This window comes from Berghia stephanieae, chromosome 1 (assembly GCF_034508935.2).
Source record: "Berghia stephanieae isolate SIO BIC M18660-M18661 chromosome 1, UCSD_Bste_1.3, whole genome shotgun sequence".
Taxonomy (NCBI): Eukaryota; Metazoa; Mollusca; class Gastropoda; order Nudibranchia; family Aeolidiidae; genus Berghia; species Berghia stephanieae.
The window spans coordinates 10,888,687-10,901,390 of NC_088360.1; the positions used below are offsets into that span (position 1 = coordinate 10,888,687).

The 12,704-nt window shown below is 36.1% G+C and overlaps 1 protein-coding gene across 5 annotated transcripts in view; it reads left to right on the forward strand.

Moving 5' to 3' along the window:
- The window catches only part of LOC144967782 (protein Smaug homolog 1-like), a 47,646-nt gene that overhangs the window by 17,043 nt on the left and 17,899 nt on the right, over nt 1-12,704 (forward strand). For all 5 annotated transcript variants that reach the window (XM_078905456.1, XM_078905422.1, XM_078905431.1 and 2 more), the window contains exon 4: nt 5,092-5,373. In XM_078905456.1, coding sequence (XP_078761582.1) covers nt 5,092-5,373 — 282 coding nt within the window. The remainder of the gene's footprint in view (nt 1-5,091; nt 5,374-12,704) is intronic.

The window sequence follows — 12,704 nt, forward strand, 5'->3', positions numbered from 1 at the left end:
TCAATCTTTTTCTATTATAATTATCTATATACCCTCCCCTCTTACGTTATATTTTTAAACAATGCATGTGATAATATTGTCCGATTTCAAAACACGTTTAAGCATAGATACATAGGGGAGAGAGAGAGAGAGAGAGAGAGAGAGAGAGAGAGAGAGAGAGAGAGAGAGAGAGAGAGAGAGAGAGAGAGAGAGAGAGAGAGATGAGGGGGGGGGGGGGGGAGGCTGGAGGTTTGTAGACACTTCAATAATTGTTGAATTGGAAATGGCAAATTGTCTGGATCACAAGCAAACTGTAGGTCTGTTTTGTTATGAATCTAATTATGTTCTAATTTGAATTAAAAAAGAAAATATACGGACGTGTTTATGTGTATACTTGTAAGATCTGTTCTTCAGTGCATTAACAGTTACAAGGAAAACATCGATAGCTCATTTAGAGCCATTCAAATTTGAAATGGAATGCAGTTCTGCAACATTGTCAAGTGAACATGGTGTCTTCTTTCGTCCTATTCTTTGAATGGGCGTATTCGATCTTTGTCATTTAGAAGGCGGAATACGTATCACAATTATATATGTATATATTATCTAAAGTAATTAGGGTTAAAAATTATTCATATTCTTAATAATGACGTCACAGTCTGACATATCGTTACTGTATTTTTTTCATTATTTTTTTTGGACCAGAGTATAAAAACTGACTAACATGTGGAAGTAATAACCTTTTTCGCTGTCATTTGTGACTTATGGTCTCGATGCAGTATTATGCGGGGGTGGGGGATGGGATGAGCTTTTGTCCTCATAAAGGGATTATATATATATTTAACGTTCGGAAATGAGTTAAACCAAAAATATTTTCCGTCATTGAGGACAGTGGGTTGTGTTTCTGTTGATCATTTAACTTTCTACGTCTAAATCATTCCGACTTATTCCAGATCGACGCAACGGGTCACATTTGATTTGCTTTAAAAAGTAAAACAGTTCTTTGTTTTCTTAGTTTGTTTCAAAATAATAGACGGGTGGTTTTACTTCCTTCCTTAAAAGAAATAGTCTCGGGAGATTTGTTAAAAGATTGATTTAAACTTAATCCGTCTCGTGTAAAATTGAGACACGAATCTTGTATCATATGCGGAGACCCCTGCAGACGTTAAGAAAATGAAATGAACGAGGAGTCTGTGTGTGTGTGTGTGTGGGGGGGGGGGGGGGGGGGTCGTCGTTTGTTGACTTACTCGCATTAAAATAAAGATGAGAATCGAGAGAAAAAAGATTTGATCCCGCCCAGATCAATAGTCTTTTCATGCAGGATAATAACAGTCCTAATGTATATATCTCATTCTGTCTGGAAATAACAAAACTGTATAGATCGAGTATCATTCCAAATAGCCATTAGAGCTCAAAAATAGAACTGTGGTATCATTAAATTACTATTTATAGCCATGGTATTTGATGGCTGCTTAAACTTAGCTTGTCATCACCTGTACTCAACATTCTAGTGTCATATTATTTCTGTGGTTGCGTAGTTTTTACAATTACCATACCGAAAATAAACAGCTTAGCTACTTATTGGCCACTGGTTAGATTTTCTAAATTTAGAAACATCAATTACCTTCTCTTGTGTGGATAAATTGAGCCCACTAGTTGCTACTGATATTATTGTCATTTTCTCTCTCTCTCTCTCTCTCTCTCTCTCTCTCTCTCTCTCTCTCTCTCTCTCTCCCCCCCCCCCAACCTCTTTCTCTCTTTCATTCTCCCTTTGCGGCAGCCATTGCAATTCGTTTAATATTGGAATACAATGTTGGAATTTATCTGATAAGGTTTATAATACGAGAGTCTGACGCTTCTGAAGTGAGTGATTATCGCACACCTCGGGATTGTAGCACACAGCTTTTTGCATGACGTCAGAAATGATGTCATTCTGAACTTTTGAAGGCAGTCGATCATATTTATAAAGGATTCAATTTTCTCTCCACCTTTGTCAGCGACGATGACACAATTCAATCGAAGGAGCCTGATCAAAGAATAAGGTTTTGTGCTGTCATGCTACAGGAAATTTTGACCTTTTGACGCTCCAATAATTACGCTCAACTCTGTGACTAATAAATGCTGATATAATTCTATATAATATGGCAGGAATAATAAAATTTTAAAGGTTAATATTGGCTATTTAATTTATTCCTCATGTTGCTAGTGCGGTGTTTGTAACAATCCCAGTTTCTGTCTTCCTCTTCTTCTTTTTAAAATTGTTTTTGTTTCCCCCCCCCCCCCCTTCCTCTTTATTGCTTTCTTACTATATAATTTGATAGGGATTTTTGTTGTTTTTTTGTTTGTTTTTGTTTGTTTGTTTGTTTTTTTGTTGTTTTTTTTTTAATTTTGTAAAGGATACGACCCACGTACATGGATCGCATTTATTTTGTTACTGTAGAGTGAACTATTGACTATCTCTCTATTTTTCTTTCCTCTCTCTCTCTCTCTCTCTCTCTCTCTCTCTCTCTCTCTCCACACACACACAAACACACACACACACACACACACAATATATATATATATATATATATATATATATATATATATATATATATATATATATATATATATATATATATATATTTAAAATATTTACCACAATGTTTGGGGCAGTCTACATCGATGTTTCAGGCTTAATTTGCCATCTTCAGGACTGAGTTGTTTTGTTGACTGTTGTTGTTTCTTGAAGTGGTTCCGGTTTGAAGTTAATTAAGAGGAATTTGCGCCGATGGGGACACTTTCCGTAGATCTCATTTTTCATGTTGAGTGTGGCTTCATGAGGTTGTTTGATTATGGTATATTTTTCTTCCAGGCATAAGCTACATTGTTTTGATGTTGGTGTGTATCCTGTTGCTTTAGATAAAATTTTCCATGAAAAATATGTAGGACTAACAGAAAATAATTTCAAAACAAGATACAACCTCCACACCTCAACATTTAGAAACACTAACAAAAAAACATCCACAAAACTCAGCGAACATATTTGGAAATTAAAAGACAACAAAATAGACCACAACATTTCATGGAAAATTTTATCTAAAGCAACAGGATACACACCAACATCAAAACAATGTAGCTTATGCCTGGAAGAAAAATATACCATAATCAAACAACCTCATGAAGCCACACTCAACATGAAAAATGAGATCTACGGAAAGTGTCCCCATCGGCGCAAATTCCTCTTAATTAACTTCAAACCGGAACCACTTCAAGAAACAACAACAGTCAACAAAACAACTCAGTCCTGAAGATGGCAAATTAAGCCTGAAACATCGATGTAGACTGCCCCAAACATTGTGGTAAATATTTTAAATAATAATTCGCTCCATTACTACATGTCGAGCACTTTTCGTACCATATTTGTATCAAACACGATTCAATATATATATATATATATATATATATGTTCTTGAGAACACTATCTCGAATGTGAAATCCCGTGTTCATCTGATGTGTTATTCTAACGCTGATTCGTCCCACTCTAAACCTCCGTAAACATGACATTGTCAAATAACTCTCCATAACCTAGTTAATCGATACGGACCGACAGACACCAGCTGTTATAATAACATACCCCCTATTCCCCCCCCCCTCTTTCTCTCTCTCTCTCTCTCTCTCTCTCTCTCTCTCTCTCTCTCTCTCGACCCCTTCATCTCTTTCTCAAATTATATTATTCGTTCCTCAAAAATTGTCTAGTGTGAAGCCAAGGCCTTATCTTGCAGACACTGACATTCTACTGAAAATGTTGATAATGATTATGATAATAATAATAATAATAATAATAATAATAAAAATAATAATAATAATATTCATATTATTATTATTAATAATAATAATAAAAATAATAATAATAATAATAATAATAATAATAATAGTAATAATAATGATAATAATACAAAATAACCAAATTATGAAATATGTACCCTCTGTCGGCATACTGTATTTTTGTTAGAATGCCATTGTTTTTCTTATCGATGCCCACCCAAAATTTGCCTTTGGATAGCCTCAATTCAATCACGCCAACCCCTCGCGAACTGTTTGCTCACCTACATGTGTGGGTTTTGGCAAAGTACGTGAGTCAATCGTGAAAAAAAGGGTATTGCGCAATGAATATGCATTGTTTCTCAATTAGAAATTTGTTGTTTTAAGGAAATTCTTGCATTGTGGCTTTTCTTAAATTAACTACCTAGCTTTAGCTACCTTATGATCTATCTATCTATCTATCTATCTATCTATCTATCTACCTATCTACCTATCTATCTATCTATCTATCTATCTATCTATCTATCTATCTATCTATCTATCTATCTATCTATCTACCTATCTATCTCTATATATCCATCGATCGATCCATCCATCCATCCATATACTTGCGCTGTCTACTATACCCCCCCCCCCCCCTTTCTGTAAAATATGCGCTAATTTTTACAATTTCAATCAGGAAAAGCCACTTAATAACAATAGCAGGAACATCTACATACAAGAAACCTAATCTTATGAGTTCAATCGTCTAACTTTGATGTCACAGTAAGATGTATGTGTTTTGGGCTTGGTAGAATCTCACGAACATTATGACCTTGACAGACGAAACATTATGTCTTGAGCATTGAGAAAACATATAATTTTACTTTTATATGTTGTGTAGTGGTGGTTTTTGGATTGACTCGGCTTTGTGAACTTTTCTGTGTCATTGTCTTCTCTTCTTTCTTTGCGTGTTTTCTTCACTCACAAAAAAATAAATTAAAAAATTGAACATTAGTAATATATTCTTCGGATATCCCTTATCGTACTTTCTTCGTCTCTTGTTTTCAATGTTGAACAATACTATGTCAAGCGCATTTTCTCATGAGTTCTTACAAGTACCAATCATCAATTCTTGTTATTGTTTATTGTAGCCTATCGAGGAAAGTGATTAAATTGGGAAGGGAAAAAGTAGGGGAGGGGGGGGGGGGGGCTTTTTAAACTTGCATTTTTCTCTTTCTGATTTGCAAGGTGCTGTATCATCCATACCTTGTATTGATATCGTTTATTTATTCAATAATATATTCTTTCATTAATTTATTTATTCCATAGACTCATCTCCAAGTGGCCAAAGGTCTCACGCACGTCTGAGTAGGACACGGTCACTCGTGCCGCCGTCAAGATGGTCACGGGATCAGCAAGCTCCGAATCCATCCATTTCCGGATCCTCTTCATCGTTGTGGTGGCGTCAGAACCCAAGCAAAAGTGGTAGCGGTAGCACGGGGCATGCCCCTTTGTCCCCGCAGAGTTCGGTGACGTCATCGGAGAGCAGCGACTCCCACCAAGAGGATGGTCCACCCAGCAACGATGATTTCCAGGAAGGACCCAGCAGGGGTAAGTCTTGTGAAATGAAATGCATAGTCTGTTGATCGCGACCGATAAGGCTCCAATCAAGGAATCTCTGACGAAAGAAAAAACTGCACAAAGTCGCGACATATTATCTATATCAGGCCTGTATTTCTAATCACTTTCAAATTTAATTTCCTGGTTAGGAGCACATTTTTTTTTGTTGTTGTTGTAAATTTATGAGCCTGCCTCTCTCTCTCTCTCTCTCTCTCTCTCTCTCTCTCTCTCTCTCTCTCTCTCTCTCTCTCTCTCTCTCTCTCCCCCTCCCTCCCTCCCTCCCCCCTATCTCTCTCTTTCTCGCTCTCATTCACACACACACACTCTCTCTCTCCCCCCCCCCCCTTCTCTCTCTCTTTCTCTCTCTCTCTCCTCCCCTTTTTTTTTGTTTTCACCATATTCTCTCCGTCACATCGTTAGGCCAGCAACAGTGATTAATTTAATTTTCTGATTTAAATCATTGGACGTGTTATCTATCTTTCTTTGCCCCTGGCATTATCTTCCTTAAAGTACATTCGTGATTTTAGCCAATCGCCATCCGTCATCTGTGAAATCGTGTAACCTGTCACTCTATATAAATTCTTTACATAAATATTATTATGTTCAAGTTTAGAATTCCTCTACCGCCGGGGGGGGGGGGGGGGGGGGGGGGGCATAAATGGTGTGCGTCAAGCTTGAATTGAAAACCTTGTATAACGAACATCATTTAAAAGGCTAGAAAATAATTAGTTTTTAATTTCATCGAATTTTTTTTTTTTTTTTTTTTTTTGCACTTGTGATGTAAAATACATGAAAATCGGCGTGGCATTGCAGTCTCGTAGTATGCTATTTGTCGCTGTAAAGCCTATAGTCGAGACCTGCTGTGTGAATCCTTAAAAAGGCTCTTTATTCACATTATTCTCTCTCCGCAATCATGTGTAAAATTAGCGCCTGACCAATAACTGCCCAGGGTTGCTGTTAGAATCATTGTTTTGCTTTTTGTTTTTGTTTTTAATCTATATATTATCTCACATTATAATCGCATTTACCCGTCTCGATTTCAAACTTATTAAAAGTAATAGAGTTCTTTGTTTCTCCATTTAGCTTTTTGATACGTTTAAGTAAGAAATATTCCGCTTAGGGGGATAATTTTTCCTCACTTCTGATTATCATCTTATTATGAAGGAATTAATGTCTTTCCCGCTCCATCCATATATAGTTTATATGTATTATTCACACCAATTCCAATTTATTTTAACCAGTTAACTGCCGTAATGTTTGGAAAAACGTCGTATTTAAAATTTGGGGTAGAAAACTCGTCCTTCAAATATCGATCGATTTAAATGTCTCTCATCTTGGCAAAAACTCTCAAACCTGGAACTTCAAGCGAAGTCCCAGGTTAGGGAGTTTTTGCCAAGATGAGGGTAATTTAAATTTATCGATATTTGAAGGACAAGTTTTCCGACCAAATTGTTAAATACGAGTTTTTCCGGAGTACGGCAGTTATCTAGCTAAGAGCGAACTATAACACGTAGGTTGTTATAACAATTATAAATATCCTTCACGACTGCCATATGACAACAATTTAAACTTCCTGGTTGGGGTTTTACGATTGATGTTGACCTGACGTCGACGTCAAAATAAAAATATACCAATGGAAATGGACTGTTCTGCCTTTTTATCTTCCTTTCGACCCTCCTCCTTACCTCCCTCTCTCGTCTCCTTCATTCTCTCTTCCTCGTGATCAAGTTACTTTTTGCAGGACGTCTCAAAACGGCCTCTTTCTCCTGTATTTCTTCCAACTACGATCGCTGATGTATTGGTAAAACAAGAGCAGGAGATCAGTGATCAAAGCATTTGGACATGTTTATTACAATGTTTGCTGTAAACCGTTCGTTTCCTGGTACGAGTGACCCAAATCGACTGTCTTCAATCTATTGTGTCCTCAATTGACGCCATTATTATAAAAAGAGAAGAACATTGGGGGGGGGGGGGGGGGGGGGGGGGTTTGCGGGATGGTGTATGAACTTATTGGCCTTTTCGTTTTAGTCATGCGGTTACTATTTGTGTTGTCCTTTGTGTTTATCTTTTAATGTAATGAGACCACTCAATTGGCGGTTTTCAGGACAATAATAGGCTATGCCATAATTTAAAAAGGAAAACTGATATTTTTTTTATTTTTTTTAAATGAATGAAGTTGACGTCACTCAGTTATTTGTTATTGTTATTAGACCGCCGATTGGGCGATAAGTTGTCACTAACTCTTTTGATCAGACCTTACCAAGGATTTAACTCTTCCCCACTCAGAGTGGAGCTCTAATTCGGGACCTACTGTTCCGAAGGCAGGTGAATACCATAACGTTAACACCACAAATTCGCACATATGGCTTTGACAAAAGTAATTTTTCTACTTAAAAAAAATAGACATCAATATTTATTAATTTATAAATTAATAAGTGAAATCTAAGTGAAGCCACTCGGTAGTATAATATTATTTCTTTTAAAGTGATAAAAACGGTTGATCAATGCATGGCTATTATTCTTTCATCGTGAATTCAACGGGAGGTCCCAGAGGCCTAGAAACATACATTTTGCTTTTTTTTCCATGAAGGAAATAGACACAAACCAGCGTTCGTTTTAAGTCACCATAACACGTAAGCTGCTCATAAATAAGCCCTATCCAGTACCTGTCTAAAACACCCAATTAGCTCAAAGACCATGTAAACAAAAAAAATGCAAATCATATTATAAGACAACTAGTAGTTTAAATTTGTTCATATAATAGATAATTGGCCTGATAATTCCTCTGGCCTTCAGTAAGGCGTGTTATGAGGTTTGCTACATCTCTTTGGTGGAAAACAGTGACCTCTACAGGATGTTTTATTCATCTCATGCCAACCACAAAAGTCATTGTAGAAAGAACATAGCATATAAAAACATATAAAAACACACGCACATAAATAAATTAAACATGAAAAGACAGAAAATACCCTACTGCTCTGATCCATCCCCCCCCCTCTCTCTCTTTCTCTCTCTCTCTCTCTCTCTCGCTCTCTCTCTCTCTCTCTCTCTCTCTCTCTCTCTCTCACTCACTCTTCCTCCCCCTACTCCTCTCTCTTACTTTTCAAATACCTTTTATTTGAACATGTTTTCTCTTTTCCAAACACAACATACTTTAAAATTAAAATTTGCCATACAAAATAAATAAGTTCTCAAAAAAAATAAAAAAATAAATAACAGCTTCGCATTCCCCACTCCCCTCTCTCCAACAGTATTGGTAATATTATGTATTGCCTTCTCTCACTCCCCCTCAACCTTCCCCTACCCCCCTACTCTGACTGTGTTGTTACTATTACCAAGATCACGATTCGTCTATAAGCCTCACATAGTGCATCTGTGGCTAATCGTGATAATGCTACATTGTAAATATAGGGTAGAATCGGGTAAGTTCGCCGGCGGGGAAATTCGCCGCCACCCTCCACCCCCAAGAAATAATGCTTGGTGAACATTTATCCTTACACCCTCACGTTGAATAGTCCATATTCAAAGACAAGATGTGAATGTACGTATTGCTTCAGTTTGAAGGAAGCAAATGAGAAATCTTAAGAGTTATAGCACTTCAAATGACATGTAGTAAACAAGATGTTGTGACATCTTGACTTTTTTATTGTAAAGGCAACCCAACACTAACGTTCCTAGTTTGTGCAGTTGATGTGAAGGCCTGGTCACAAATCAATGTGTATTGACTTTGTGGTCATCATATCCATTTTATTTCATTATCAGTGTATATTATCATCAGAAAAATATTTCTAAATTGTATACAATATTCAAAAATCTATAATTTGGGTAATTCACGGTACTCTCGGGTAAATTCGCCGCACATCACTATCATCATACTATGATTATTCCAAAGACGATTTTAGTGTGCAATGACGCTGTGAGTTAGCACTAAAATATAACTAAGTTAGAAAAGTAAATAATAATATGTAAGTGGGTTAATAACCACAAATCATCGACTCGGGTATGGATGGGCAGCAGGCTATGAACTTGTGATTGGCATTGTATGTATCCACGGAAGGCACTTTACATACATCATCACACTCAATTCAAGTGCATAAATATGTGTAATATTGCAGTTATTGGATAATGTAGAGAAATTTGAGGACAAGAGAGTTTAAGAAATGGAAATTGTTCCTCATATTGTCTGTAGGAGAAAAACTAAGTACAAAATCTCGCGGCGAAGTTACCGCAGTGGTGGCGAAGTTCCCGACGTGCGGCGAATGTACCGACAACAGTGGCAGTTTTAAGGACTTTTTATGAATAAAATACATATAATCTACGTTAACACTTCACAAAAAATAATTGATTGGCCAGGTAAACTTTTGTCAGTGTTTGGTTGCCAATTGGCAAATTGGCCTCCCACGGTAGGCCAGAAGTGAGACAGTGAAAAAACGGCGAAATTACCCGATTTTACCCTAATAACCCCGGATGATAATGACGGTATAATAACGGCGGCGATAACACGGATCGATCGATCCGAAGGAAGTCACTCACGATTTTCGTGACGCACCGAGACAGTCGTACTGATTTTTCCCCTTCCCAAAAAGAATCCGATAGCATCGCTTTACTAATGATAATGTATCAACCACGAGAAGCCGATTTTTTCCATGAGAACATTTTTCTTTTTAATTGTCTTTATATATATTTCCTCATCCACTTTTGTTGTGCCACTGATAGCTTGTGTTTTTGTTATTATTATTATTTTTATTTTGTTTGTTTGTTCGTTTTTTTTATAAGTAAAAAGACCAAACAAACAAAAACTACAAAAGAACCCCCCCCCCTCCGCCCCCAAACAAGAAAACAAATGGGATGCATAAGTATTATTATTATTATTATTATTATTATTATATTATTATTATTGTTATTATTATTATTATTATTATTATTATTATTATTATTATTATTATTATTATACTATTATTATTATTATTATTATTATTATTATTATTATTTTATTATTATTATTATTATTATTATTATTATTATTATTATTATTATTATTAAAATAAAATACAAAAAAAAAACAAACGCGCACACAGACGCGCGCGCACAACACAATTAAAAAAAACAAAACCGTAAGACATGAAGAAAAAAAAAAGAAGAAAATAAAAACAGAACGACAAGGGGAAAAAAAATAAACAAAAAGTACAATTAGAAACAATAAATTTGTACAAATTCAACAAAGCAGAGCGGCAAGTTGATCGTGAAGCCTTGCACGGCATAAGTGACCGATCCCCATTCTTCTGACCTTTCCGTTCACTTTTTAATCTATGGACTGGTTGTTTTATTCATTAAGATTAGTTTATTTATGGATTTATCTATTATTATTATTATTATTATTATTATTATTATTATCATCATCATCATCATCATCATCATCATCATCATCATCATCATCATCATCATCATCATCATCATCATCATCATCATTATCATTATTATTATTATTTTATTTATTTATTTATTTATTATTATTTTTTTTCTTATAATAAATTTTATTATTTGCACATTCCTCCACCTCTGACCCTTTGTTGAATCACAAACTCCCTCCCCCAAAGAAAAAAAAAAGCAACATAAATAAAAGAGAAGGAAGATAAGCTACGTAGTTTATGCGTGACTCAAACCAGTGATGACTCCTTAAGAATCAAATGGCCGTCTACTTTCACAGTATGCAGGGCTCAAGGAGGGTATCTAGAACGATCTCAAATGATATTATTATCCGCGAGCATTCATTTCGCATTTTGTATGTGTCAAGTGGTCTTAGCTTTGGCACAACCCAACGATATCTCAGCACAAATCATCTAACACCGGATCATCAGAATTCAGGGGAAATAGAGTGGACGCAAAAATCAACTTAGACAAAAATACACAATTATACACAATAGGTCATAGACATATAAATCTCTGTCATACATGCAGTTATAAATGTATGATGGTAGATACAAACAAAATAAAAGATCAAATTGAAAAGTAAAACAAAACATACTAGATATAAAAATATGATAAAGATATTAAAATAAAATGCAGAACAAAACTACAGTTATGGAAGCAAAATTAAACGAACATACACAAATAATTAACGAAAAGGAAACAAAGCAAACGAACCCAAAATAAACAAACAATACTTGTGCGAATACGGTAAGAGCTTATCATTTCATTTGTTACTTTTGGGCGCCGTTTGAAGCATAATAGATCATCGATAGTTCTGTACTCTCCATCTCTCTCTTGGACCATCTTCTCTACTCCTCTTCAACTTGTTCTTTCGATAACGTCCATTCTTGAACGTCTCCAGCTGTTTCCTGTTCCTTTTCCAACTTTTCCTCCTTTGTGGGGTCCACGTCATAGTCAGAACATGTCTGTTCGCATAGCAGTACGTTGCCATTTGGGAAGGTGATCAATCCATCTTCACTTCCGGTCTGTTGACCGAATTGTCTTTTGTTGGCAAATAAATGACAAATGAGACCAGATCATCTCTCCCCCCCCCCTTTTTTTTTTTCTTCTTCTCTTAAGTAATGAATAATAACCACAACTAATAATGTGACGTCTATTGTAACCATTCAATTGTCACAATTATTTAATCTTGCGATTCTTGCAATTCGCTTAACATGCAAATCTTTGTCTGTGGCCTGGTACCATAGTTTATCTTTAACACACGCATACCGAGGCAAGTGGCCTTCCAGACCACGGTCATTATTCACATACACGATCTCAAAATTCATGAATTTTTGACAAAATTTATTGTAATTACACGTATCTCACTCATTACTGTGCAAAACTTTTTGGAGACGACCACGTCCGTGTTAGATTTGGCTGTTAGGACATGCCAGACGGCCAAATAACATAGCCACACAGTTTGTGCGTATTTACAGACATGCCTACTTGAAGAAATAATATTTGTAAATTTTAGGAGATAAATAATGTACTCGTTATGATTAAATAAAAAAAAAAAAGACCCAGCGTCCCATCACAATGATTAAACAAAACTTCAAAATCCTTAAAGTTATGGAGTCAAGCATCAACTTTCATTTTACTTACTTACTTACTTAGATGCCTTTCGCGTCTCGACCGAAAGATCGGGTCGCCTTGGCTGTTTCCAGTATTTCCTGTGTGAGGTGTCTCCAATATTGCCGGTCCTCTGCTAGGGTTCTCAGATTTTCAAGGTCCCCTGCCGTTACGAGACTAATGCTTTGTCCAAGTGTTGTGAGGTTTTTGTTTCACGGGGAGTGTTGTGATCGGTCTTCCTCTGAAAAGGTTCCCGTGTTTTTGGAAGTATCCCGACATGG